At 44.6% G+C, this 27,382-nt stretch overlaps 1 protein-coding gene across 1 annotated transcript; it reads right to left on the bottom strand.

Annotated features, from left to right (window-relative positions):
* Window positions 1-1,695: 1,695 nt before the first annotated feature.
* On the bottom strand, window positions 1,696-13,892 carry LOC306738039 (NLR family CARD domain-containing protein 3-like; the record flags this gene model as incomplete). The annotated part of the gene is made up of 6 exons (XM_079219869.1): window positions 1,696-2,291; window positions 2,382-2,428; window positions 3,315-3,488; window positions 4,099-4,272; window positions 5,388-7,236; window positions 13,619-13,892. 6 exons carry the CDS (start codon window positions 13,890-13,892, stop codon window positions 1,696-1,698), a joined length of 3,114 nt encoding a protein of 1,037 aa, XP_079075995.1.
* Between the last annotated feature and the right edge of the window lie 13,490 nt (window positions 13,893-27,382).

The raw sequence follows: 27,382 nt of genomic DNA, 5'->3' as shown, positions 1-27,382 counted from the left end.
CACCCGTGTAAGGAGCGCCCGTTTTAGAACACTGAGGTTTCCCTCTCAGTTTGCTTTCAATTACAATTTATGACAATGACGGATGTTAAAAAACCCATTCGTTCAGTTTTTTCCTGTGGCCTACCTATTTCATTGAGCCACGGTGATCCACCGAACTGTTTCCTCTCACAGGAAAGGAGGATGAACCGTTTTACACACAGTGCAACCCAAACAAGTACTTACATTTGTCTGGATCTGGAAACGAGGCAGGATCGTGCTGGATTGTGTTCCCTGGTCAATGGCCTCGGCCCGGTGTTACCTTCTTCGTCTCGAAAAACCTGGAAGTTATCTTATTCCATTAAACGGGAGTCCCCATTGAGTAGAGTTCTACACTCTTATTTTAGAGTATATTTTTTATTTCAACAAGAGTTATTATACACACAGTACCATAACTGAGTTTTTTTTCTTTACTTGGAGGTTTGTTTAATCCTCCACAGTAGCTAAGAGTCAGTTCATCAGTATCATATGTTTAAAAAGCTACAAGAGTAAAAGTCACATTTGTAATTCATCAACCGTTTCTTTTTTGTCTCGGAGAAAAATCCCCTCCGCGCTTAGAAGCAGTTACCAGTAATTACAATATGGGAAAATCTCCGTTTGATTTCTCAAACTGCCAAGTTTATCACAGTGTATATATAGGCAAGTGTGTGGGAAGATCCCTATCAAGAGATAGTGGGAGTGACTGAGTAGCAGGTGCGTGTGATTACAACATGCTTTGACCTCGGTCACATGTTCAAAAGTGTTTGTAGTTACTGTTTCAGAGCAACTTCAAGACAAGTGTCCGACAGATTTATGTATCCTTGAAACATTCAGTGGGAGTAACTAGCGCCTTGTAAGCAGATTTGACAGGTGGGACCTGCCAATGCTGCCTGGGGTTCATGGGGTCATGTTTAACTGAACAGGAGTCAGAAAAATTACGTGTACTTGAGACATTGTGATTAATCGGTGTCTGTGGTTCAACATCCCCTGAACCTGATCACACGATCAACAGTGTACGTGGCCACAGCTACAAGAAAACAGATTTAAAACAAACACAAAGGTCAGCTGCAAGGCACAGGATTTACTTATGACCATATTTAGACTTGTGTCATGTGATATATAAATGTCATAATAAACAGGAATGTACTAAAGCGTATTAAGCGTGATGGAAGACAATTTCACTCAAAACAATTAGCATAATGCAATGTGATAAAAAACTATTTCACTCAAAACCAAAACAATTTAGTTATAATGCATCGTGATAAAAGACTATTTCACTCAAAACATTCTAGTTATAATGCATAAAGATGAAATACTATTTCACTCAAAACATTGTAGTTATAATGCATAAAGAGAAAATGAAAAGAACTTAGAAAAGAAAAGAATAGAGAAAGAACTCGTATTTTACATAACCCAATCCTCAACAATCCAAAAGCCGACAACGGATCTTTAAGTTAAAGTAGTAAAACCCAGTGTGGAAATACGCTATAAGTTAAAGTCCTGCATTCAAAATGTAAGTAAAAGTATCAACGTTTTCATTTCTGAATTTCACCAAGGCATCAATAAAGGTTTATGTTTGTCAGTAATAATATATCAAACTGATTTATTTGATGATGATATTTTTTTCATGAATCTGAATGTGTTTGTCAGCAGTGAGAATGTTTACAGAGGAGGAGACTCTTAAACCTCCAGAGAACACAGAGACACTGAGGAACCACGAGTGTTCCCAAACCCTAACCTGAACCCAAACCCAGGATACAGAGGTTCAGTGAATGTGGTGCTGAAGGTGTGGAGGTGGATCAGTGTGTCAGAGGAGACTCTGTAGAAGGACAGAGAGCCAGCAGGACAGTCCACATACACTGCTACTCTACCAGAGGAAGAGGAGGAGGAGGAGGAGGAGGAGGAGGAGGATGAGAAAGAGGAGGAGGAGGAGGTGATTAATTCATGGCCGTCATTGTGACTGACAGAGTAACCATTACCAAAGCAGTTCAGACTCCAGGTCTGATTGTTCCTTCCAAACAAACAGTCTCTACCGTTTCCTCTCCTCCTGATTCCTCTGTAGCTCACTGCTATATCAATGTTTCCTCTCCACTCGACCTCCCAGTAACAGCGACCAGTCAGACCAGTTGTACACAGCAGCTGAGCCCAGTTCTGAAACCTGTCTGGATGATCAGGATATGTCTGCTCCTCCTCCACATGTGTCACCTTCCTGTTGTTGTCAGACAGTTGCAGGTCTGTGTTCACTGTGTTTGTGTCGATTGTGAGTTCACAGAAATCTGAGAGAACGAGAGGAAACAGCAGCAGTTTGTCATGGAACACAGCTGATGGCTTTATTTTAGATTCCATGAATCAAAGTGAACACTCACATTTCCTCAGACCAGCTTTCAGCCTCTGATCTCCAGCATGTTCAACCCTGGAGGAAGAAGCAGAGTCAGAATGTAACGGTGTGGTTAGGACCCTGAAGCAGTACGACGGACACAGACCTGACATTTAATAAAGCTGGGTTTAGTGTCTTTAAATCTCTATTTGCACAATTTATTTGGACAAGCTGACGAGGAATGAATGATAACTTTGATAAGTTTGCAGATTTACTAATGTTTCTTTGCAGCCTCACAGTTCCTTTTCTATAAGTGAGGACAGGAAGTGAGAAGGCTAGCTTCATACAGGGCCCGACTGTTCCTAGAGAGAATCAGTGGTGTCTTTAGCCTTGTAGTCCGGACCCAAAATATATAAATTAATGCCTTTAGGGTAGTGGAGCTGGAGGATGGTGGTGGACCCATCGTAGAGGCGGGGGAGGGGCAAGGCGCTTTAACTCTGCCGATTGTGTCAACTGCCTGAAGTCGAGCTAGAGGGATTTCAGGATTTAAAATGGGGAGTATTTTTTAGGGTTACAAGTGTGAATGAAGTGTATGTATATATATATATAATTTTTTTCTTTATTTATTTTTTTCTTCTTTTTTTAAATTTTTATTTCAAATGAATTACCTGATTTAATTCATAATAATAATTTAGGATAGGAATATATAAGCCATTTTTGCTTCTACCTATATCTTTTCAGTCTTTCTGTTTTGTATATTACATTGTGGCTTTACTTATTGTATTGTAATGATTGACTGAATAAAACACACAAACAAGCTGATGGAGCTGATGAGGTGAGTGAGAGATCGAGTGGCAGGAGAGAAGGGAAGCTGAACTGTGACAGAATAAGTGAGGAGGTCCGTCTCAGTGGGAACACAGACTCTCAGAACATCAGCTACTGTCTTCACTGTTATCAGACTGAACCAACAGACTCTTCATACCTGAGAGTGTCCAGTCTCCAGAGTGGGTCATCCAGTCCAGCAGACAGCAGCTTCACTCCTGAGACTCCTGGATGATTGTAGCTCAGGTCCAGCTCTCTCAGATGGGAGGGGTTGGATCTCAGAGCTGAAGCCAGAGAAGAAGAGCCTTCCTCTGTGACCAGACAGCCTGACAGCCTGGAGACACACACGATTATACTTCAATGATACACAACAATTAAATATCAACACCTTATTAAGTAAATATTACAAATGTCTTAGTAAACAGTGTTCTATTTCTGTGGCGTTCTGCCAGAGATAGAACATTGGAGAAGAAGAGCAAACTGGAGCTGCAGACTCTGGTGATGTACATTGTATTAAAAAGTTGACTTGAAAAGATCTATTTGTCATCCAGAGAGATCATAAGAAGCAACCAGCTTCACGAGGAACTCTATGTGACACTTCACAGAGTTGTAGAGACTGCTGAGGTTAAAAAGGAGCTCAGTCTCCACAAAACTCTTGATAAACATGTCTGTCTCTTCCCACTTTCTCCACCAGCTACAGTCTCTACATGTGTCTGTCTACTGTTTGCTGTGAGCAGGTCGTGTACCGTGAGTTCATCACAGCTTGTGTGATAAAAACAGCTGCTGCTGCTGCTGATGAGAGCAGTGAGAGTGAATCAGTAGAGCTGAGGGTCTAACAACTACACAATGAGCTGGAAGGTGATGGTCTCTCTTGTGATAGACATTAACTTGTATATCAAGCAGCATGTAAATGGTTATCAGTGAAACAGAAGATGAATCCTGACCTGAGAATCTCCAGATGACAGTGTGGACTCTCTAGTCCAGCAGACAGCAGCTTCACTCCTGAATCCTGCAGGTCGTTGTTACTCAGGTCCAGCACTCTCAGACTAGAAGACTGGGAGCTGAGGACTGAGGACAGAGCTTCACAGCTTCTCTCTGAGAGGTTACAGCCACACAGCCTGAAGGAGAGTCAGTGATGAAGACAACAAAGACATTGTCAAGTTTCCGTCTTTTGACCTAGTGCATTTCTTCACTTGAAGGGGATTGGTGCATCTACCACAGATTTGAACTGGATTTCACTCAAAATGACAAGAACTTCACCATAGAGAGAGAGGTGAAAAACCTTTACCCACATTTCAATATGCCAGAAAAAGCACTCTCTGAACTTGTGATTAAGCACCCGTGCATTCTGCATAAGCACACAACCTACATTCACCACCTACAGCTGTGCTTCCACCAACATATAAATGGCAAACAATATAACAAGAAACTGGACAATCAACCATAAACAAACCTAATAATTTAACACCAACGATATTTGTCCACAAACAATTCACCCCTGCCACGCGTGAATGTGTCGTGGAGCCCCATGGCGTCTCTGGCGCTCGCGCTCCCGCACTGCTAGTGCCGGCAGTGAAAGTCAAAACCAGTCCGTCAGTGTTTAGAGTTCACCTCTCTTACCGACTACATCTCCGGACTCGTAGATGCCCCGTTCCTGTTGCCGCAGATCGTCTGCTGCGTCCTCTAATCTATCCCCGCGGCGTTTGTTTATTCCCCACTTTAAGCGCCCCACGGTTATTTCCGGTCTACAGGCTCCGCCCTGTTTCCCAATTGCCTTGTTTATTATACAATTATCTATATTTGTATTTACATGTTTTACTTTTTATCTATATATATATATATATATATATATTAATATAAAATCCAAACATGTTTACTGTTGTTTTCTTCTACAATGTAAAATCTACATTTCTGAGTTTATAAATTGAACAATCGAGGATTAGAGTCTCAAGTGCTGAGAGGATTTTTGCTTTTCATTGTGTCCATTACTGGAATCTAGCAAAATTCAATGGATCTCAATCCCAAATCAATTTTAGTCTTAAATGAACAACAAAGTGACATTTGTTTATTTCATATCTGCATTAATGTGTGGAGTTGCAATACAACTGAAGAAACAATTTGCATGTTTTACAATTGTTCAACTAATCAATTACTAAATCTCTCAACAGTTCATTAGTTGAGAACTACTCTATTCGTGTGATGGAGCGATTACCTGCAGGTCTCTGGTACTTACAGAGCTTTGTTGGAGGCTTTGACCACTGGTAGCAGCCTCAGAAGAGTCTCCTCTGAACCAGAGTATTTCTTCAGGTCAAACACCTCCAGATCTTTTCCTGATGTCAGTAAGACGAAGACCAGAGCTGACCACTGAGCAGGAGACAGTTCATCTGTGGAGAGACGTCCTGAACTCAGGGACTGTTGGATCTCCTCCACTAGAGAACCATCATCCAGTTCATTCAGACAGTGGAACAGATTGATGCTTTTCTCTGGAGACACTTTCTCACTGATCTTCTCCTTGATGTACTGGACTGTTTCCTGATTGGCCTGTGAGCTACTTCTCTTTTTCAGTAGGCCTTGTAAATGATTCTGATTGGTCTCCAGTGAAAGACCCAGGATGAATCGGAGGAACAGGTCCAGGTGTCCGTTTGGACTCTTCAAGGCCTCGTCAATAGCAAACCTGTGGACCTCTGTCATAGATGTTGTTCTGAAAACCCTTCGCACATTGTCGACAAAGGTTTGCCCTGACTCCAACATCACATTCTTGTTTCTGTTAACGAGTTTCATTCTTACATAGAACGCTGCCAGAAACTCTTGAACACTCAGATGGACAAAGCTAAACATCTTGTCTTCATTCTTCTTCCCATGTTCCTCTTTGAAGATCTCTGTGAACACTCCTGAGCACACTGAGGCTTCGCTGACGTCAATGCCACTCTCTTTGAGATCTTTCTCATAGAAGATCAGGTTGCCATATTCCAGCTGGTGAAAAGACAGTTTGGCTAATGACTTAATGTACTGTTTGAACTTCTTTTGGTTATACTTCTTCTCTTTTGTCTGATGGATCTGAAACACCAGGAATTCTGCATACATCTCAGTCAGGGTCTTGGGCAGCTCTCCTCCCTCTCTGGTCTTCACACCCTTCAGAACTGTAGCAGTGATCCAGCAGAAGACTGGGATGTAGCACATGATGTGGAGGCTTCGTGAGGTCTTGATGTGGGAGATGATCCTGCTGGCCTGCTCCTCATCTCTGAACCTCTTCCTGAAGTACTCCTCCTTCTGTGGGTCAGTGAACCCTCTGACCTCTGTCACCATGTCAACAAAAGCAGGATGGATCTGATTGGCTGCTGCAGGTCGCGTGGTTATCCAGAGGCGAGCAGAGGGAAGCAGGTTCCCTCTGATGAGGTTCGTCAGCAGCACATCCACTGGGATCGACTCGGTCACATCAAAGGTAACAGCCGGGTTTTCACTGGTAGAGCAGTCCAGACGAAGGCGGCTCTCATCCAGTCCATCCAAAACAAACAGAAGTTTGAAGACACTCCTGTCGTAGTTGGTGTTTGGTGATGACTGTAGAGTTGTGAAGATTTTGTTAAGATCTTCTCCCGTGATGTCTATGGTCTCCCTGATACATTTATGAATGAGATCTGCCAAACACAACTTTTCTTCCTTCCATAAATTCAGCTGGCGGAAGGTGAAGGGGAAGATGAGATGCACATCTTGATTGGTTTGTTTTTCAGCCCAGTCCCACACAAACTTGTGCACAAGAAATGTTTTTCCAATTCCTGCGATTCCATTGGTCAGAACTGTTCTTATAGCTCTGTATCCTCCAGACTGGGGTTTGAACATGTCGCTGGGTTGAATTGATTTATCTTCATCTGCTGGCTTCACCCTCTTCGCCTCAATCTGCCTGACCTCATGTTGAGTGTTGATGTGTATGTCAGCCCCTGCTGTGATGTACAGCTCTGTGTAGATAGCATCCAGACGTTGCTCATCCTTCTTCTCCAGCCACGCCTCTTGTACACACATGAACTTATCACGAAAGCATGCTTGAAGCTTTTCTTGGTGAGATGAGATGGGTACTCCCAGCTCGTCTGTATGGAGCACAAGTATAAAGAAACTAAAACATTATCAGGTTGTTTATCTACAGTTGCAGGAGCAGAACACAAAAGGTATTTACTGAAGGTGTCAGGTGGTGGTTTAAGGGAGGACCCAAACGCCGACAACCGTATAAAGAATATTTATTTTTCAACAATGGGCACTGGAACGAACAAGGAACACACTGACTAACACGCAGTAACACAATCAGACAAGGGGACAGGTGACAGACAGGGTTTAAATACAAAGGATTGGACATGGCAGGAAACAATCAGGGACAAGGCAGACAATCAACAAACAATCACAGAGGCAGGAAGTGCAGGGACACAGAGGACACATGAAACAAGGACTTCAAACTAAGACAGAAAACAAGAAAACATCCACATCATGACAGAAGGACTGTCTTCCACAGATGAATGAAAAACTTGTCTCTGCCTTTGGCCTTCTGATTAGAAGAGAAGACATTCATTCAACTGCGGATGGAAAAGAACCAGTAACAATAACACCCAAGAGTAGTTTTTGACCATTTCAACATCAATACCTTACTAAACTAGAAGCAGCGCAAGGAATACAACCAATATTTGAAGCATTACTATTATTATTATTTATTAAAACATTTACCACACTTTTGTCTCTCAGGGCTTCCATACAAACCAGAGAGCAGCTTTACCTTTGCTCTGACAGGTGGAAGCTCCTCTGTTCTCTGAAGTCTCTCCAGCATCAGCATCGCCTGTGTGAGAGAAGTTACATGATGTTTTATTTCATCAATATGACTTATTATCTATTTCTAATCTTCAAGTTATCCAATGATTGGTAATTAGTTTTTTTCTTCTTCATTTTTCAGGTTTAAAAGCTGTTTCTGTGTTATGTACTGTAGGTCAGGGGTTCGTAACCCCAACTTTTCAAGTACAAAGTGCCCCATGGCCCGTTCAAATATTAACACTGTATTGTTTTATTAACTAATTGATCTCACTCTTGGTTTGACTTGTATTCAATAACTAAATAAATTCTACCTACAGTTCAACAAGCAAAAACCTTGTCAAATAAATGACCTGATACAATGTGATCATCACAAAGACATTTATTGATCATGAGTATGTAAACCTGCTCAGACAACAAGTCATAGAACAAATCAAGCTAATACAATAACTCATGTAAAGGTCAGGCGTATTAACACAAAAATAACTAATTATCAGATTGTTCTACAAAAACAAGGGGGACTCTTAAAAAAAACTGAGAAAAAAATGGAATTTGATAAATACATTATGTGGTTATAAAAGAAATACACTGCACAATTATTAGGTAAGTACTTTGTTAGGATTACTTGTATTATTGAACTACTACAGTGCTCTCGGTTAATCCACAATGTTAATAAACCTCAAACCTGAATGTTTAAGACAGTAAAAGTGAGGTTTTTACTTTCTTAGGAGAATATCTGTGTGTTCACAATTATTGGGCAACTATTAGTGTGCACACAATTCAAAATAATAATTTTCAAATTAAATAAACTGTAAATAACATTATAACAAACATAGCCCTATGATGTGAATGATATGCTTCAGCAGTCTTCATGTTTCAGAACCAGAAGTTGCTCTTCATATCTGTGACAACTGGCTTTCACAGCACATTTGGAGTCGCCCGTCAGTAACAGACCTTTCCTGCAGCTGTACATCGTACTTTCTCTTGAAAAATCCCACCGGCTTTCCCACGAGCGTTGGATGTTTGGTCTCTAGATATCGCTTTAGCTGTGAAGCCTTCAGTGCTGCGTTAGTTAGCGAGGCTAGCGTTAGCTGGCATTAGCCGTCACACTCTGGGCTCTGGGCTCAACGCCTCGTTACCTCCGTTCACAAAGCTCTACTTCGTGAAGTCAGGATCATACTTGCACAAACATTTAGACGTTTGGGGGGGTGTTCAGCAGCACTTTAGTCTTCATTCTTTCGTTTTAAATTCTTCTCTATAGCTTTGGCGCCGCGGGTCGGTCCCCACGCCCCGTGTGACTCCCTCCATGCTCGTGGTGGTGCCGTGTGGCGGAGTGGGCGTCTGCTGTCCACACATGGTGGACTGTATGAACGCGCCGTGTATTGAGTGTCTGACAGTAACTCCCGGGACACTCCCCCCCCCTGATGTGGACTGTATGGCACTGAAACCCTAGGTCGAAAACGCACGGCCCGCCACTGTTCATATTTCCTTTTTGCCAGGCATTTTGCAAATGTACATTAATTACAGCACAATGACAGCACAGTGTTCTCAAGTAAAGTCACCGTGTAACGCTACGTGACTTTAAGAGGGAAGTAGAGACACTTTCCTGCACTAGTAAGCTAACGTAGTGTTACTAATATTACCAACATGTACAGGGCTCTCAAGTTTTTAAGACAGGTAAGAGTGACATATCCTCCTCCCCCCCCTCGGCCGCGCCTCCGCTCATGCCGTATGCCCACAGACCAGCCCCCCTGCCCCCCATATTATTATTAGCTTTATTTTCATTGGTTGCTGGATTACATTTCACCCAGATACAACAGATACGTTTTTCTGATTGGCTATTCGTGTAGACTATTTCTTTTGTGGCACCTCGCGGCAGAACTCCAGGGGATTCGGGGGAGACGTGCTTGATTCCTCCATGGTGAGGGCAGCGACCAGGTCATGTTTGTGTGCTGCGGCACATTAAATAGCCTAGAGTTATTTTTCAGCGTGAGAAATACGATGTGTGGCGGGAGGCGGGACTTAAGACCGAAATGCGTGACAGTCACGCTCAATGCGTGACACTTGAGAGCCCTGGTAGTATTTGCACTTTAAATTGTGATATAAATCATTTGGCTTGATATAGTTGATAAATGGCATTTAGTGTAACTTGTAAATGAATTGGAATCGTTTATGTGAGAGGCCGTCGTCGTGTGTGTGTGTGTGTGTGTGTGTGTGTGTGTGTGTGTGTGTGTGTGTGCGTGTGTGTGTGTGTGTGTGTGTGTGTTGCTGCTCGTTACCTAAGGCTAGCTCCATTTGGAGAAGTTTTGACTCTTTTCTCTCTTACTAGCTACCGTACGGACAACGTGGCACGAGTAACGTTACCGAGCACCACTGAAGGTGAACCAGAACGTTGTGAGTGAATCAGAACGTTGTGAGTGAACCAGAACGTTGTGAGTGAACCAGAACGTTGTGAGTGAACCAGAACGTTGTGAGTGAACCAGAACGCCACGACAGGTCAGACTTTTACACACAACATGTGTTTTCTGAGCTACATGGCAGGGCATGTAGCTCAGAAAACATGAGCCCTCCCTCCCCCCTCTCTCACACACTCTCACACACACACACACACACACACACACCCACACACACACACACACACACACACACACACACACACACACACACACACACACACACACACACTTGTTCACAGCCCCATCTATAAAGTTGTACACATTTCAAACTTCAAACCATAAAAGCAGGTGTTTGTTATGGAACCGTCTCTGTCCTGCTTCATGTGCCCATCCCCCCACTGAACCACACCTTCCAGACTAAACTATGCTTATCTTCTCACTTTCCCCCTAAATACACCAGGAACATCAAAGTTAGGCTTTCTTTCATGTCTCTCCTCATAAATACGGTACTATTGTGTGTTTATTTTGTGTTGCAGGAAACCTCCACCAGGCTGATGTTGGGGCCCAGGTGTCCCTGCTGAGCCTCAAGGCTCATCATGTTGGTGAGATCCCAGTACCAGACAAACACCACATAGGCTGACATCGTCATAGTAGAAACATATTGTGGTATTTATAATGGGAATCGGTAACCAATGTCTCTGTCCTTCCACTGCAGGGAAGAGGACTCCAGTTCATGGAGAGACTCAGTTCATGAAGAGACTCAGTTCATGAAGAGAATCCAGTACATGGAGAGACTCAGTTCATTAAGAGACTCAGTTCATGATGAGACTCAGTTCATGAAGAGACTCAGTTCATGAAGAGACTCAGTTCATGGAGAGACTCAATTCATTAAGAGACTCAGTTCATGATGAGACTCAGTTCATGAAGAGAATCAGTTCATGAGACTCAGTTCATGTAGAGACTCAGTTCATGCAGAGACTCAGTTCATGAAGAGACTCAGTTCATGAAGAGACTCTGTTCATGAAGAGACTCAGTTCATGAAGAGACTCTGTTCATGAAGAGACTCAGTTCATGCAGAGACTCAGTTCATGAAGAGACTCAGTTCATGAGACTCAGTTCATGAAGAGACTCAGTTCATGAGACTCAGTTCATGAAGAGTCTCAGTTCATGAAGAGAATCAGTTCATGAAGAGACTCAGTTCATGAAGAGTCTTAGTTCATGCAGAGACTCAGTTCATGAAGAGACTCAGTTCATGAGACTCAGTTCATGAAGAGACTCAGTTCATGAAGAGAATCCAGTACATGGAGAGACTCAGTTCATTAAGAGACTCAGTTCATGATGAGACTCAGTTCATGCAGAGACTCAGTTCATGAAGAGACTCAGTTCATGAAGAGACTCTGTTCATGAAGAGACTCAGTTCATGAAGAGACTCAGTTCATGAAGAGACTCTGTTCATGAAGAGACTCAGTTCATGAAGAGTCTCAGTTCATGAAGAGAATCAGTTCATGAAGAGACTCAGTTCATGAAGAGTCTTAGTTCATGAAGAGACTCATTTCATGAAGAGAATCAGTTCATGAGACTCAGTTCATGAAGAGACTCAGTTCATGAGACTCAGTTCATGAAGAGTCTCAGTTCATGAAGAGACTCAGTTCATGAAGAGACTTCAGTTCATGAAGAGACTCAGTTCATGAGACTCAGTTCATGAAGAGACTCAGTTCATGAGACTCAGTTCATGAAGAGACTCAGTTCATGAAGAGACTTCAGTTCATGAAGAGACTCAGTTCATGAAGAGACTTCAGTTCATGAAGAGACTTCAGTTCATGAAGAGACTCAGTTCATGAGACTCAGTTCATGAAGAGACTCAGTTCATGAAGAGTCTCAGTTCATGAAGAGACTTCAGTTCATGAAGAGACTCAGTTCATGAGACTCAGTTCATGAAGAGACTCAGTTCATGAGACTCAGTTCATGAAGAGACTCAGTTCATGAAGAGACTTCAGTTCATGAAGAGACTTCAGTTCATGAAGAGACTCAGTTCATGAAGAGACTTCAGTTCATGAAGAGACTTCAGTTCATGAAGAGACTCAGTTCATGAGACTCAGTTCATGAAGAGTCTCAGTTCATGAAGAGACTTCAGTTCATGAAGAGACTCAGTTCATGAGACTCAGTTCATGAAGAGACTCAGTTCATGAGACTCAGTTCATGAAGAGACTCAGTTCATGAGACTCAGTTCATGAGACTCAGTTCATGAAGAGACTTCAGTTCATGAAGAGAATCAGTTCAGGAAGAGACTCAGTTCAGGAAGAAGACGACCGCCCAGGGAGAGGATTCAGTTGAGTACAGTAACAATAAAGTCAGCCATGGACATTTTATTGTTTGAAACTTTTTTCAGTTCAAATTGTTTTTATACATTTCCCCCTTGACCTGAATATTGTATTGCTTCCAGTGCTTGAATTTGACTGTTTACTGTCAAATTACTTTAAAACATGTTTAAATTGCCATAGTAACTTTTTACAAACTAAAAACTTAATGTAAAATGTGTATTTAAAAGTGGAAATATTAAAATAAATGAATTTTGTTGAAAAAAACTTCTTCATTTTACAGTATGTAATTATTTTACAGTATTCATTTACAGTATTACAATAAATACAGTGATGCATTTTACAGTAGTCTAGGATTTGCTGTAAACTGTACACAAGTACAGTATTTAAGTTATCCATGTAATCATGAACGAGGAAGTATAAAGACCACAGAAGCCCTGACAGGGTGACGGTGGATGGTCCGACCAACAGCCATCTTTGACCAGCGCTGTTTGTTACCAGAAGTAAGCGTTGATTTATTGCCACGTAATCTGTGTACTTTGTACTTTGTGTACCTAAAGAAGTATTTCACCACCTTTTCCTTAACCCAACTAATTAGTTCATGATATTTTTCTAAACTAAGTAGTTTAGTTGTCTCAACCTAACTGAGTACTTTCCTGTGAAAACAGAAGTTTATCTTGATGAACCTTTTTGTAAGGTATCGTTGAATGAGGATACATTGATCACAATACTTACATTAATATGTCAGTGTCTCAAACCAAAGAGTACATAAAAGATGAGTAAATCAGGTAGCCCCAGCACCCTCTGACCAATAACAATGATACATCACCTGAGCCTTTTCTCATGATTAAGAGATCAGACCTCCATTGTTTTCCTTTGGTGAAGACAATGAGCTTCTGTACAGAGACCCTGTTCCATTACAAGCATTGTGTTGCACTATTTTCATGAGAATACAAATGACTGACCTTCTGGACTTGAGATGGTGTCCTGTAGTCTCTGCACCAGATCATTCCTGGGTATCTTCTCTAAAACCTTCCTGGTCACCTCCAGAGCTCCATGAAGTTTAAAGGTCTTCACCATCAGCTTCACAGTGGCCAGACTATTTGCTTCCTCCAGAGCTGACACTGTGAGAGCTTGGTCAGGTTTCATGAAGCCAGGCTGCTGCAGATACCATTTGAATCTTTGAAGTTCATCTTCAGTTAAATCATCTAGAATCTCCAAAAGGTCCTCTGACGTCATCGTGGCTCCCAGCTAAAATCTGGATGTTTTGTCACCTGAAGGAAAAACTGTAATTGGAAATGACGTATTGAAACCACAGAAACAATGGCCATGGAAAGTCAGGTAGGATTCTTTGTCTTTGTGGATACACACATTAAAAACATCCATGTGATGCTCAGAGCTAGTGATGTACTTTAACCCTATGCTCACGGGGACCTTGATTTCGCGGTGGGACACTCTTTAAGTTTCTCCACGTTTCTAAAATATTCATAGCGTCGCGATAATACATCGCAGAAATATCATTTTATGAGAGGAGCTTCCTTCTTCCTCTGCCTTGCACCCTGCAACTTTTTAACACCATCAGACAAGAGTTAGGGCCATCGGCGTGTCATATGACGCTGTGCCAAAAAAGTACTCGTCACACGAAATCCTTCCCTGTGATTTGTTGAATCATGTGTTCGTCAACATTTGGTTAAATAAACGAATCAATGAACACTCAAGAAACTCCCAAACATCAAGCATGTACCTACACACCTGAGCTCTGAAAACACGCTGGCGTTTTAACTCATAAAGAAGAGATGTTATGGCAAAGGACGCACTTTACTACGGAGGAGCTGTGGCGCCGAAGGCTCTGACTCCTGCGACCACGAGGAAGATGCAGACAGAAGGGATCCATTTGAAGATGGTAAGTGTATTTAGCTACTACACTTGTTGTAATAGCATATTTACGCTAGCAGAGTGAGCACATTTAGCTGCTCCCTTTCTGCTTTGTTCAGTTCATCTTGACCCAGTCTAATCAGCGCCATCCGTGTGAAGCAGTAACAGGTGGATGTCGGTGTTGTTTTTGTTCTTTTCGTTTTGTTTTCTTTCTTTCCTCTCACTCTTGCCTCTCAGGGCCGCAGCCAAACAACTTCCTCCAGCAACATGAGGCTTGTCTGGAGGGAAGGAGGCACTGAGGAGGAGCAGGGGGGAGGGGAACATTTCAATAATACTTGTTGAAATGTTTGCTAAAGATAAAACTCATGTTGAACTATTTTTCGGGGTCAGACCTCTGAACCATCTGTGGTGACGAGCTCTGTCCATTCAACTGAATTATTCCAAGTTTCTGTTTAATAAATGCTTAAAGACAGTGAAGTGTTTCACATCGCATTCGTTTTCTCTAACACTCTGAGGTCTGGGGGTCGTTTTCTCGATTTTTCTCGATTTTACATACTTTTTAAATTCCCCCTTTTAAAGTCACTTGCATATGATACATACTCATGTGTTGTATATCAAAAATTACAGAACAATCTCACCTATCTATATAATGAGGCACCATTGTCCCAAGGCACAAGTGTAAAGAGAAAATATGACTCTAAAGCTGAAAAAATTAAATCTCGATTTTGGAAATCGTTCATATTCCTTCTGAAAACATAACTTTACTCAGGTGGAATAGCGGTTTTGGTGATAGAAATTGGTTTACCAAAGGTCTTAGGTTCACAAAAGCAGTGGAATATATGAATAAAATGATAGATACATGTAAATAAATGTCTAAAACCACAAAAACTTATATCGTTTTTTGAGTAGAAATGATGTCTGTCACACTTTCACCAAAATGATCAAAATGAGACTGAGAAATTACTTCATGCTGCAGATAAAGCTTCATGGGTGTGTGTAAATTTAAAAAAAAGACCATTACAACAGTTTTTGTTTTCAAACCAAATTTGTAATAAAAACACAACTATTTACACAAAGTGCATGCTCAGTCAAACAGCAAAAAAACAGGACTATTTACACAGGACTATTTACACAATGTCCATGTTCAGTCAGAAACGGGAAGAAAAAAAACAGGCCGTACAATATGCATTTTACATTTCATGCCATGTGGCGAAACAATTTCTGTCCAGCTGCTGGCAGAGGGCAACATTACACTCCCTGCACTTCCATGGAGTGTCTTTTCGAGCGCCTTTTCTTCTGCAATGCTCACAGATCTTGCGACCCGTCGTTGCTTTCTTGCCCACGGTTGAAGCAACAGTGATGGCCACAGGAACATGACCTTCAGGGGCCGGGGCAGGAGCGGCTTTCCAACGAGATCAGCAGTCGGCTGCTCCATGAAACCTCTGTGCGTCATGGGTTTTGTTCGCTGGGCCAGACAGAGTTCCTTGTGCAGAATGTAGCTGTTAGTGGTGGCAATGTCCAGAAAATGGTAACAAAGCGTTCTGTACCAGCGCATCGTCTTGTGTTGTGCAGAGTAGTACTGGATGAGCTGGTCTGACAGATCAACTCCACCCATGTACTTGTTGTACTCTGCAACTGGTGTGGGACAGGGGACTGGTGCCCTTTTCCAGGAGCCATCTTGCTGCTTCACCTCCTCTCCGCAGTTCCACCAGAGTGTGCCGTGTGAATCGTGGAGCAGACCGACACTTCTTTCGTGTCCATCCACTTCACAAAGACGATGGAGCCATCACGGATCCATCTCACGGAGCCTCTCGCTGACTTCTTTGTGAGGGCGTTCACATCAGAACGAGGGCATTCCTTCCGGTACTCCCTGTACGTCCCACAGGCACCAAATCTGCAGCCAAGGAGAGGCCTGAAGAGCTTGGGGCTGGAATAAGCATATCATGTATATGTGGTAGCCTGTGCCGAGGTAACCGGCTCGCACAAGGGTCATGACAGCGTCATAGGACGGGCCATGAGTGGAGGGGATGCTACTTTTGCCGGGGTAAATGCAAAAGTCCACCGTGTAGCCGTTCCTCGAGTCAGCCAACACAAACAGCTTGAATCCCCACTTTGTGGGTTTGTCCCTCATGTACTGGGTCATCCCAGTTTTAGCTTTTGTGGCGACCATTCTTTCATCCACAGACAGCTCTCTGTGGGGATGGTGAAAGGCCTTACAGGCAGTCTTGATTGTGTCCATCAGGGGTTTCAGTCTGAAGAGTTTGTCTTGGTCAGCTGTGCCCTTTTTGCGGTCATTGTGCATATCCTCATCAGGGTCGCTAAGGTGAAGGTTCCACAATATGGTCCTGTATCTGTCAAGTGACATGATCTGAGCTGGAAGCGGCAAAGAAAAAAGGTGATTCTGCCTCCAGTAATCTGCAATACTGTCCAGCTTTAGCAGGGCGATGTAGAAAAGCAAACCAATGTACTTGTAAAAAACAACAACGTCCAAGTCAGTCCATGTGTACTTTTTCCCTTTTGCCATTTGTTTTGCAGCCCGTTTGTTCGTGTTTTCACACAGTGTCTTTACTGTTTGTTCAGGGAAGAACAATTTGAACAGTTCGATCGGTGTTGAAGTGGCGCTAAGGTGTGGACCTGGTGTCCGGGCTGGCCGGAACCTGGAGACAGGGGGATCAGTGTCCGGGTCTCTGTCCGTCTTCCAAGGCAGCGTAGGTCCTGGTGGCTGTAGCGAAGCCTGCGGTGCACGCAACACCGTGTTAGTTGGCCCAGATGGTGGCTGTGGTGCAGGTAGCCGCTGGGAAGCACGCGCCGTCTTTGTTGGCGGACTGAGTCGGGGAATACGCAACCTCTTTTGTGGCTGGGCTGGCGGGGATGGAGTGGCTGGCGTTGTGGCCGGCGGACTGGGAGGCTGCTGCAGCAGCTGGGAATCCTCTCTGAAAAAATAAATGAACTAGTCAGTATAAATTCACTGAAAGAAAGTAACGATTACACCGACACGAGAGAGAGAGAGATCCAGCAACTAACGTCACCAACATTATCAAACTAACAGGGGCCACGGTAGTAGGGATTACGTTCTGTGTCGTGTGTTTTCAAACACGTAAGAGAACTAGCTTTAGTCATGGCGCAAGCTAGACATGCTAACGAACGAAAACAAACTCAGGAGGGACACGGTAGTAACGATTATGTACCGTGCAGTAACAGAGATCCAGCAGGGTCTATGCTTTGCTAACGTAAATAGGTTATTGCAAAAACAAAGTTTAGTAAAGACACTTACCGATCTTCAAATGGATCTCTTTTGTTGGAGTAGTCCTCTTCATCACCAGAGTCAAAGCCTTCAGGCTCTGATCCTACATCGTCCTCGTCGCTGCTTCGGCAAATCTCCAAAAGTGCTTCACCCAGGGAAAACTGTTTGCTCGGCATTTTTCTCTCTGACTAAAAACAGCAGTGTGTTTATGAAGCTACTGTGGATGTTTATGAAGCTATGGTGGATGTTTATGAAGCTACAGTGGATGTTTATGAAGCTACTGTGGATGTTTATGAAGCTATGGTGGGCAGATCCGTTGTGATTTTCTGAGTGTTCATTGGTTCGTTTTTTCGTGAAACAAATCGACAAATCACAGTGAAGCTTTACAATCTTGTCATATTACATGTCCGTGTTTAGATGCTCACCATTTAATGTGTGAATCACATAAGATGATGGGGGAATAGGACAAGGAAGTGGAGCGTCTACTCGTTCCGCCAGATTTTAAACCATATCTCTGTGACATATTATCGCAAAGATATGATTTTATTAGGAACTTAAAACACCTTCCCGACCGCATCGGCGCGGGCCCCGCCCCCAAAGGGCTAAAGGAGATTGATAAGGTTAATTCATCTCCATTACAGGAGGTACACAGCTCAGCTGCACATGTTCAAACTGTGTGAAGTTATTACTGACTAGTCATTTATTTTACAGAGGATTCACCACCACCAGCCCGGCTCTGTTTTCTATTTCTGAACATGTATATTGTGTAAATATTTTTAATTTATAATACATATTTTTATTTAAGAAAAAAAAATGGTTGTGATGGTCATTTTTCATTTGCACACACCCCATGAAGCTTCATCTGCAGTATGAAGTAATTTCTCAGTCCCATTTTATCATTTTGGTGAAAGGTGTGAAAGACCTTATTTCTACTAAAAAAACAATAATATTTGTTTTAGACATTTATTTACATGTATCTACCATTTTATTCATATATTTCACTGCTTTTGTGAACCTAAAACCTTTGGTAAACCAATTCCCATCACCTAACCCGAGTTACCACCTATATGCCACCTGTAAAGTTATGTCTGAACATGAAATATGAAGAATTTCAAAAAATCAAGATTCAATTTTTCAGCTTTTTTCTTGTCAAGTGGTTAAATAGCTCCGCAGGTCGGTCCACACACCCCGTCAGTGGTGGTTCTAAGCCTTCTCTGCTGGCCTAAACATAATCACAAAGTTATAGCTATTTTAGAATTTAATTAAAAAAAATGTTGAAACAATCTGTAGATCCCCCCGAGGAGTCCAGACACTGGTGGTGGCTGGAGTTGCTGGAGTTGCTGGAGATGCTGAACATGAGAAGGCAGATGGTGCTGGGGAGGCGGCGGGTCGCATGAGACGCTCGATACAGCAGACTGCGCTGTGACGGCGTCTGTTTAGCAGCTGATAGAGTCTATGACTCTATCAGCTGCTAAACAGCCGGGCGGTGGTCTTCCTGTCTAAACTCACGCTAGAGCTTCATGTGTTTACACAAAACAAACAATAACCGGTAGCTGTGGCGTCATAATGAGGTGGTTAGGTTTTTCAGCTGTAGAGACGGCACTGAAAGCGTAGGTAGAAAATGCACGGCCCGCCGCGATATTGTAAACCTAGTTCTACAAACACAGGCTGATACTTCTACCAAAGGCAAGGGCGTAGGTCTGCATCGGGTCCATAGGGACTAGTCCCGACCAACGTTGGGAAAGACATCATTGTCCCCACCAATACGAAACAGTTAGTTACTACTCGTTAATTCAGTAGTTACTCCTCGTTAGTTAAGTATTAGTTAAGTATGTTCTGTGACCTATAAAGTGAGGACAATCAATGCTTTAGAAAGCATTTATAAGCAGTGCATTAATTGGTCTCTGGACCAGTGACAGCTTGCTAGCTGGCTGAAATCCTCCGTTGTTAGAGGAACTTATGAGCGTTTTAGTGAAACGTTATAATCACTCAGTCATGTTGAGGAGCTTACGGAATTATTAAAATGTAACGTGTAAGTGAAACCACACGTATCTTCTGAAAGGGTTACAGTACTTTAGCAATTTAAATGAATTAGATCGGAGCTGCGGATGAGGAGATAGCACAGCTTTAGTTTTGAAGAAAACACAATTCTCATTTCCAGGGAGATCAGAAAAAAAGAGGATCGGGCTTATACTCAAAATGCATGAAACATGTCTTCCATTCATTTGATTGGATACATTTAGCCGGAAAATGTTTAATATTCCTGAAAGTATGAACGTTATGAATGATGAACGTAATATAAATAACATCCTGGACATTATTAGCTCTGAATTACATTTCTCCATTGAGAAATGAGGAAGCAGTTGAAAGAGAAGAAAACAGCTCAATAATAAAAGTAAAGAGCTTTTGCAGTAAAAGAAGCAGAGAAAGCGTCCAGAGACACAGAAGTGTTCAACACTCACAGAAACAGGAGCTTCTCTTCTTGTTGACGCTGCAGACGGAGAGTTGAATCTCTTCCTGCTGAACATGTCCACATCAACCAGAGAAACTACAGGAAGTCAGCTGACAGGTTTCTACCAGGCTACGGAGGCCCAGAGGACTCAAACCTGCACACCAAGATGGAGGACATGTAACATTACATTACATTTCATTTAGCTGACGCTTTTATCCCAAGCGACTTACATGTTTGCTCTATACACCGTAGACACAGCAACGGGGAGCGGTTTGAGGTTAAGTGACTAAAAATCCTTGGAAACACCCCTAAGCTTCATTTTATTGTGATTTGTAGATTCTGATTCATTAGGTCCTAATCTTTCCACAAAGTCTTATTAGTGTGTTGTGCGTTGGAAAGGGCCTGAACATACAGATTGTACAAGTTGGCGACCGCTCCAAAAGACATTTTTGGGAAATCTTGCTTAGATCATGCTGGATATTCATAGTTATTTATGATCAAATATGTTATAAAAGTATAATTTGGAAAAAAACATTTTGTTTTTCACAAATAAATTCTGAAAAAAAATGATATTATATTAGTATTATAACTCATTTGGGGTTTGTTCATACGACTACTTGAACTACTTGAACACGGGAAGAAAACAAATAGAGACCACTCCTACTACTACTACTACTACTACTACTACTACTACTACTGAACATGACACAAGAAGGAGGGGCTTGTCCCTCACAGGGACCCTTACTACTGAACATGACAAAAGAAGGAGGGGCTTGTCCCTCACAGGGACCCTTACTACTGAACATGACACAAGAAGGAGGGGCTTGTCCCTCACAGGGACCCTTACTACTGAACATGACACAAGAAGGAGTGGCTTGTCCCTCACAGGGACCCTTACTACTGAACAGACTGTTTCTGTTGTTCCCTGATAAAATAAAATGTTTCTTCTGGTACCTGTTCCTAAAAAAAAGAAAACTGATGTATGTACTGTTGTTAACTTGCTGTGGCTCCAGAGTGTTATATTGTTCTGATAACATTGCTTTAAAATAAAAGCGTGTAGTACACTAGCTTTTACTTCATTATTGAATTTGGCGCATAATGCGATTAATCGCAGTTAATCACAGAAAAATAATGAGATTAATCAGTTAAATTGATTTAACTTTGCCCAGCCCTAATATAGATGCATATACATGTCTATACATATTACCACCCCTCCCTTCTGTACTCATGTGTGATTCACCAGTTATTGAGGAAGTGCACCAGAGCGTCTTTCCCTTTGAGACTCACACTTCTTCTTTCTCCTTTATGTCTTAAGTTATGATTTTCACGATTGTTATGTTTTGTATATGTTGCATAGGTTTTGAATAGGAAATAATACCCAGAATGTATTAAATAGGTTCCGATGCGCCAGCTGGGTGCTATGACTCTTCTTACGGTGATCTCCGGTCTGAACTCTCCCCGAGACCAGAATGTCTGCTGTCCACACATGGTGACTGTATGAACACATGAACACATGGTGACTGTATGAACACATGAACACATGGTGACTGTATGAACACATGTTGTATGAACACATGGTGACTGTATGAACACATGAACACATGGTGACTGTATGAACACATGAACACATGGTGACTGTATGAACACATGTTGTATGAACACATGGTGACTGTATGAACACATGAACACATGGTGACTGTATGAACACATGAACACATGGTGACTGTATGAACACATGTTGTATGAACACATGGTGACTGTATGAACACATGAACACATGGTGACTGTATGAACACATGAACACATGGTGACTGTATGAACACATGTTGTATGAACACATGGTGACTGTATGAACACATGAACACATGGTGACTGTATGAACACATGGTGACTGTATGAACACATGATGACTATATGAACACATGATGACTGTATGAACACATGGTGACTGTATGAACACATGGTGACTGTATGAATACATGATGTATGAACACATGGTGGTCTGTATGAACACCTGGTGGACTGTATGAACACATGGTGACTGTATGAACACATGGTGTATGAACACATGGTGACTGTATGAACACATGGTGGACTGTATGAACACATGGTGACTGTATGAACACATGGTGTATGAACACATGGTGACTGTATGAACACATGGTGGACTATATGAACACATGGTGACTGTATGAACACATGGTGACTGTATGAACACATGATGTATGAACACATGGTGGACTGTATGAACACATGGTGACTGTATGAACACATGGTGACTGTATGAACACATGATGTATGAACACATGGTGACTGTATGAACACATGGTGACTGTATGAACACATGGTGGACTGTATGATCACATGGTGGACTGTATGGACACATGGTGACTGTATGAACACATGTTGTATGAACACATGGTGACTGTATGAACACATGGTGACTGTATGAAGACATGATGACTGCATGAACACATGATGTATGAACACATGGTGGTCTGTATGAACACATGGTAACTGTATGAACACATGGTGACTGTATGAACACATGTTGTATGAACACATGGTGACTGTATGAACACATGGTGACTGTATGAACACATGATGACTGTATGAACACATGATGTATGAACACATGGTGGTCTGTATGAACACATGGTGACTGTATGAACACATGGTGGACTGTATGAACACATGGTGACTGTATGAACACATGATGTATGAACACATGGTGGTCTGTATGAACACATGGTGACTGTATGAACACATGGTGGTCTGTATGAACACATGGTGTATGAACACATGATGGTCTGTATGAACACATGGTGACTGTATGAACACATGGTTACTGTATGAACACATGGTGGACTGTATGAACACATGATGTATGAACACATGGACGAGGAGTCCGCCTGCAACCGTGAGTCCTTTGTTCCCTCTCCTGTGCCTTATGGTGGAGCGTCTGGGAAGTACCGAGGGTTCATGCTCCAGTGTCGGTTTGTCTTCACCCAGCAGCCCCGCACGTACGCCTCGGACAATGCGAAGGTGACATATACGGTGGGTTTGCTACGTGGTAAGGCGCTGGTCTGGGCTGAGGCGTGGCTCCACAGACGCTCTACTCGGGTCTCCTACGAGCGCTTCAAGGAGGCTTTCGAGAGCGTATTCGACCACCCGGTGTACACCCGGGACGTTGTACAGCGCCTGCTCAGTCTCCGCCAGGGGTCCACCAGCGCAGCAGAATACTCCGTGGATTTCCAGATTCTGGCGGCGGAGTCGGGTTGGGGGAGTGAGGCGCTGAAGGGAATATACCGCTGCAGTCTGTCGGAGCTTCTGAGAGATGAACTGGTCGTCCGGGACGAACCGTATTCCTTAGAGGAGCTCATCGCTCTCACAGTCAAGATGGACAGCCGTATTCGGGAACGCCGTCGGGAGAGGCACTACCGGTCTCCCAATCCGGTGCGTCAGTTTTCTTCCGCTCCCGGCTCTCAGCCTCCGAGCCCGGTCGGATGGTACGGCCAGGAGCGCGCCCGCTCTCCTTCCTCGGCCCCTCCCCCGTTGGAACCGGAGCCGATGCAGCTCGGGCGGATTCATCTCTCTCCGGAGGAAAGAGAGAGACGCCTCCGCACAGGAAGCTGCCTGTACTGCGGGGAGTCGGTACACCGCATGGCCGTGTGCTCCGCTCAGCCAAAAGAGAGAGCTCGTCAGTAGGAGTGGGGGTGCTGGCGAGTGGGTCAAGGAGAATTCCCCATTCTGAGTCTCGGTCATTGTTTCCTGCCACCCTGAGGCTGTCATCAGGGCCTGTGCACCTGTCAGCCCTCATTGATTCCGGGGATGAACAGAACTTTTTGGACACTGACTTTATTTGGAGTCAAGGAATTCCTGTGGAGGCGCTAGAGCGCACTCTGCTGGTGAGCGCATTGGATGGTAGTTCACTGGCGGAGATAACACACTGGACTCAGCCAATTTCCCTGCACGTGTCTGGCAATCACAGTCAGAATACCCTGTCCCTTCCCTGTTTCCGTCCCCCCAGACACCCTTGGTTCTGGGACTTCCCTGGCTCAAGGAGCATAATCCTCAGATTGATTGGGCTGGAGGTAGGATCACCGGCTGGAGTTCTGCCTGTCATTCTCGCTGCCTCAGATCTGCGCTGCCCCATCAGGTTATTCTCCCCAGCAAGTCTGACACCGGTCCTGGCCTCGCCGCAGTGCCTCAGGAGTATGTGGATTTGGGAGAGGCGTTCAGCAAGGAGCGGGCTCTTTCACTTCCCCCTCATCGTCCATACGATTGTGCCATTGACCTGCTTCCGGGCGCGCCACTTCCGTCGAGCCGGTTATATAATCTCTCCCGGCCAGAACGTGAGTCTATGGAGAGGTACATCACGGACTCGGTCGCCGCTGGAATCATACGCCCCTCTTCATCACCAGTGGGAGCGGGTTTCTTCTTCGTCTCGAAGAAGGACAAGAGCCTCCGTCCCTGCATCGACTACAAAGGTTTGAATCAAATCACTATCAAGAATAAATATCCGTTGCCGTTGATGTCCTCTGTTTTCGAATCCCTAGCTGGAGCCAAGATATTCACCAAGCTGGATCTCCGCAACGCTTACCACCTGGTCCGAATTCGCGAGGGGGACGAATGGAAGACGGCCTTTAACACACCCCTGGGACACTTTGAATATTTGGTGATGCCGTTTGGACTAACTAATGCCCCTGCCGTCTTTCAGGCCCTGGTGAACGATGTCCTCCGCGACTTCTTGAACCGTTTTGTGTTTGTGTATATTGACGACATTCTCATCTTCTCCCCGAACCCCGAGTAGCACACCAACCATGTTCGCCTGGTTTTGCAACGGCTGTTGGAGAATCAGCTCTTCGTGAAGGCTGAGAAGTGTGAGTTCCACGTTACATCTGTGCAGTTCCTGGGGGTCTTTATCGAGGAGGGTCAGGTGAGAAAGGACCCCGAGAAGGTTAAGGCAGTAACGGAGTGGGCGGTGCCCACTTCAAGAAAGAAGCTTCAGCAGTTTCTGGGGTTCGCCAATTTCTATCATCGGTTCATCCGGAACTACAGCCGAACGGCAGAACCACTGACACGAGTCACCTCTTCCAAGGTCCGTTTTTCATGGACCCCAGAGGCCGACGGGGCTTTTCGGGCCCTCAAGGATCGGTTCGTCTCGGCCCCGATCCTGGTCCACCCAGACGAGACCCGCCAGTTTGTCGTCAGGTGGACGCCTCGGATACCGGAGTCGGAGCTGTACTTTCCCAGCGGTCCGCTTCCGACTCCAAGCTCCATCCTTGTGCCTTCTTCTCCCGCAGATTGTCCCCGGCGGAGAGGAATTATGACGTTGGCAACCGCAAACTGTTGGCGGTCAAGTTAGCCTTGGAGGAGTGGAGGCACTGGCTGGAGGGATCGGTGCTTCCCTTCATTGTATGGACCGACCACCACAATTTGGAATACATCCATTCGGCGAGACGCCTCAATTCCCGCCAGGCCCGCTGGGCTTTGTTCTTCACACGCTTCAACTTCACCATCACCTTCCGGCCAGGGCACAAGAACACCAAGCTGGACGCACTCTCCCGTCAGTTTGCTCCAGAGGAGGGAGGTTCTACTCTCGACACCATCCTGCCCGCCTCATGCGTGCTGGGTGCAGTCACCTGGGAGATTGAGAGGGTGGTACGTGAGGCCCAGCACACCCAGCCTGACCCCGGAGGAGGTCCCCCGAACCGCCTGTTTGTTCCTGAGGCCGCCCGTTCCCAAGTCCTGCGGTGGGCCCACGAGTCCCGTCTTTCGGGCCACCCGGGCATCCGCCGAACTATAAACTGGCTCTGCCGCATGTTTTGGTGGCCATCTCTCGAGGAGGATACGCGTTCGTATGTGCTGGCCTGCACTACGTGTGCCCGCAACAAGGCTTCGCATCAACCTTCCGTGGGGTTACTCAGACCACTTCCTGTGCCCCAACGCCCGTGGTCCCATATCGGGGTGGATTTCGTTACCGGTTTCCCTCCATCTGACACCAACACCGTCATTCTGACGGTTGTGGACCGGTTTTCAAAGGCTGCTCACTTAATTCCCCTGCCCAAGCTTCCATCGGCCCGTGAAACCCTGTTCCCCAGCCAGGAGGTTGAGGTTGCCGTACCTTTGGTCCAAAGCAATGCCCGTCGTTGTAGGCGCGTGTGGAGAGAGACGCGGGCCGCTCTACTTCGCACAGCAGAACAGAACAGGAGATCGGCGAATCGACGGCGTGTTCCAGCCCCGGACTACCGTGTTGGTCAATTGGTGTGGCTTTCGGCCAAGGACATCCCCCTCCGCACCGAGTGTAGGAAGCTCTCCCCCAGATATGTCGGCCCTTATCCCATCATCTCCATCGTCAACCCGGTGTCGGTCAAACTTCAGCTGCCTCGTTCCATGAGAATTCACCCAGTATTTCATGTCTCTCTCCTCAAGCCCATTGTCTCCAGTCCCTTAAATCCTCCGTCTGTACCCCCTCCACCCCCCCGTCTCATTGAGGGGGGCCCCGTCTACACGGTCAATCGCCTCCTGGATGTCCGCCGGTGGGGTAGGGGATATCAGTACCTGGTAGACTGGGAGGGGTATGGCCCAGAGGAACGGTGCTGGGTGCCCCGTTCTCGGATTCTTGATCCGGGGCTCATTAGAGACTACCATCGACAGAACCCTGGTAGATCCGGTGGTTCGCCAAGAGGCTCCCGTTAAGGGGGGGGGGGGGAACTGTTGGATTCCCTGTCTGCTCGTAAGTCTCCACCCCCGGTTCCGCCCACTGCCACGCCCCTCTCCTTCATCCCAGCTGTTGTGCATTGCCTTGATCACCGGCAGGTGATTTAGGGACCACTGCGTACCTGGCTCATTTGTCGGGTTGTTCCAGTTCCAGTCTGGTTTGCTTCTTCAGGTGAGAGTGGATCACAAGAGCGGTTGAGTTGCCCTCCCGACTCTGGAGCGGAATCAGTCTGGTGTGCTTCAAGAGCATTGACTACAAGAGCGGTTGAGTTGCCCTCCCGACTCTGGAGCGGAATCCGTCCGGCGTGCTTCAAGAGCAGCCTTCACAAGAGCGGTTGAGTTGCCCTCCCGACTCTGGAGCAGGGGAGGTGGATCTCCTGTGTTCGCTGGACATTACCGTTGGTATTAGTTTGTCTATTCGTTGTGTTTTGTTTT

The sequence above is a fragment of the Taurulus bubalis genome (genome assembly GCF_910589615.1).
Source record: "Taurulus bubalis genome assembly, chromosome: 6".
Taxonomy (NCBI): Eukaryota; Metazoa; Chordata; class Actinopteri; order Perciformes; family Cottidae; genus Taurulus; species Taurulus bubalis.
Note: the sequence above shows the minus strand (reverse complement) of the source record. Positions and strands in the feature narration are given on the sequence as shown.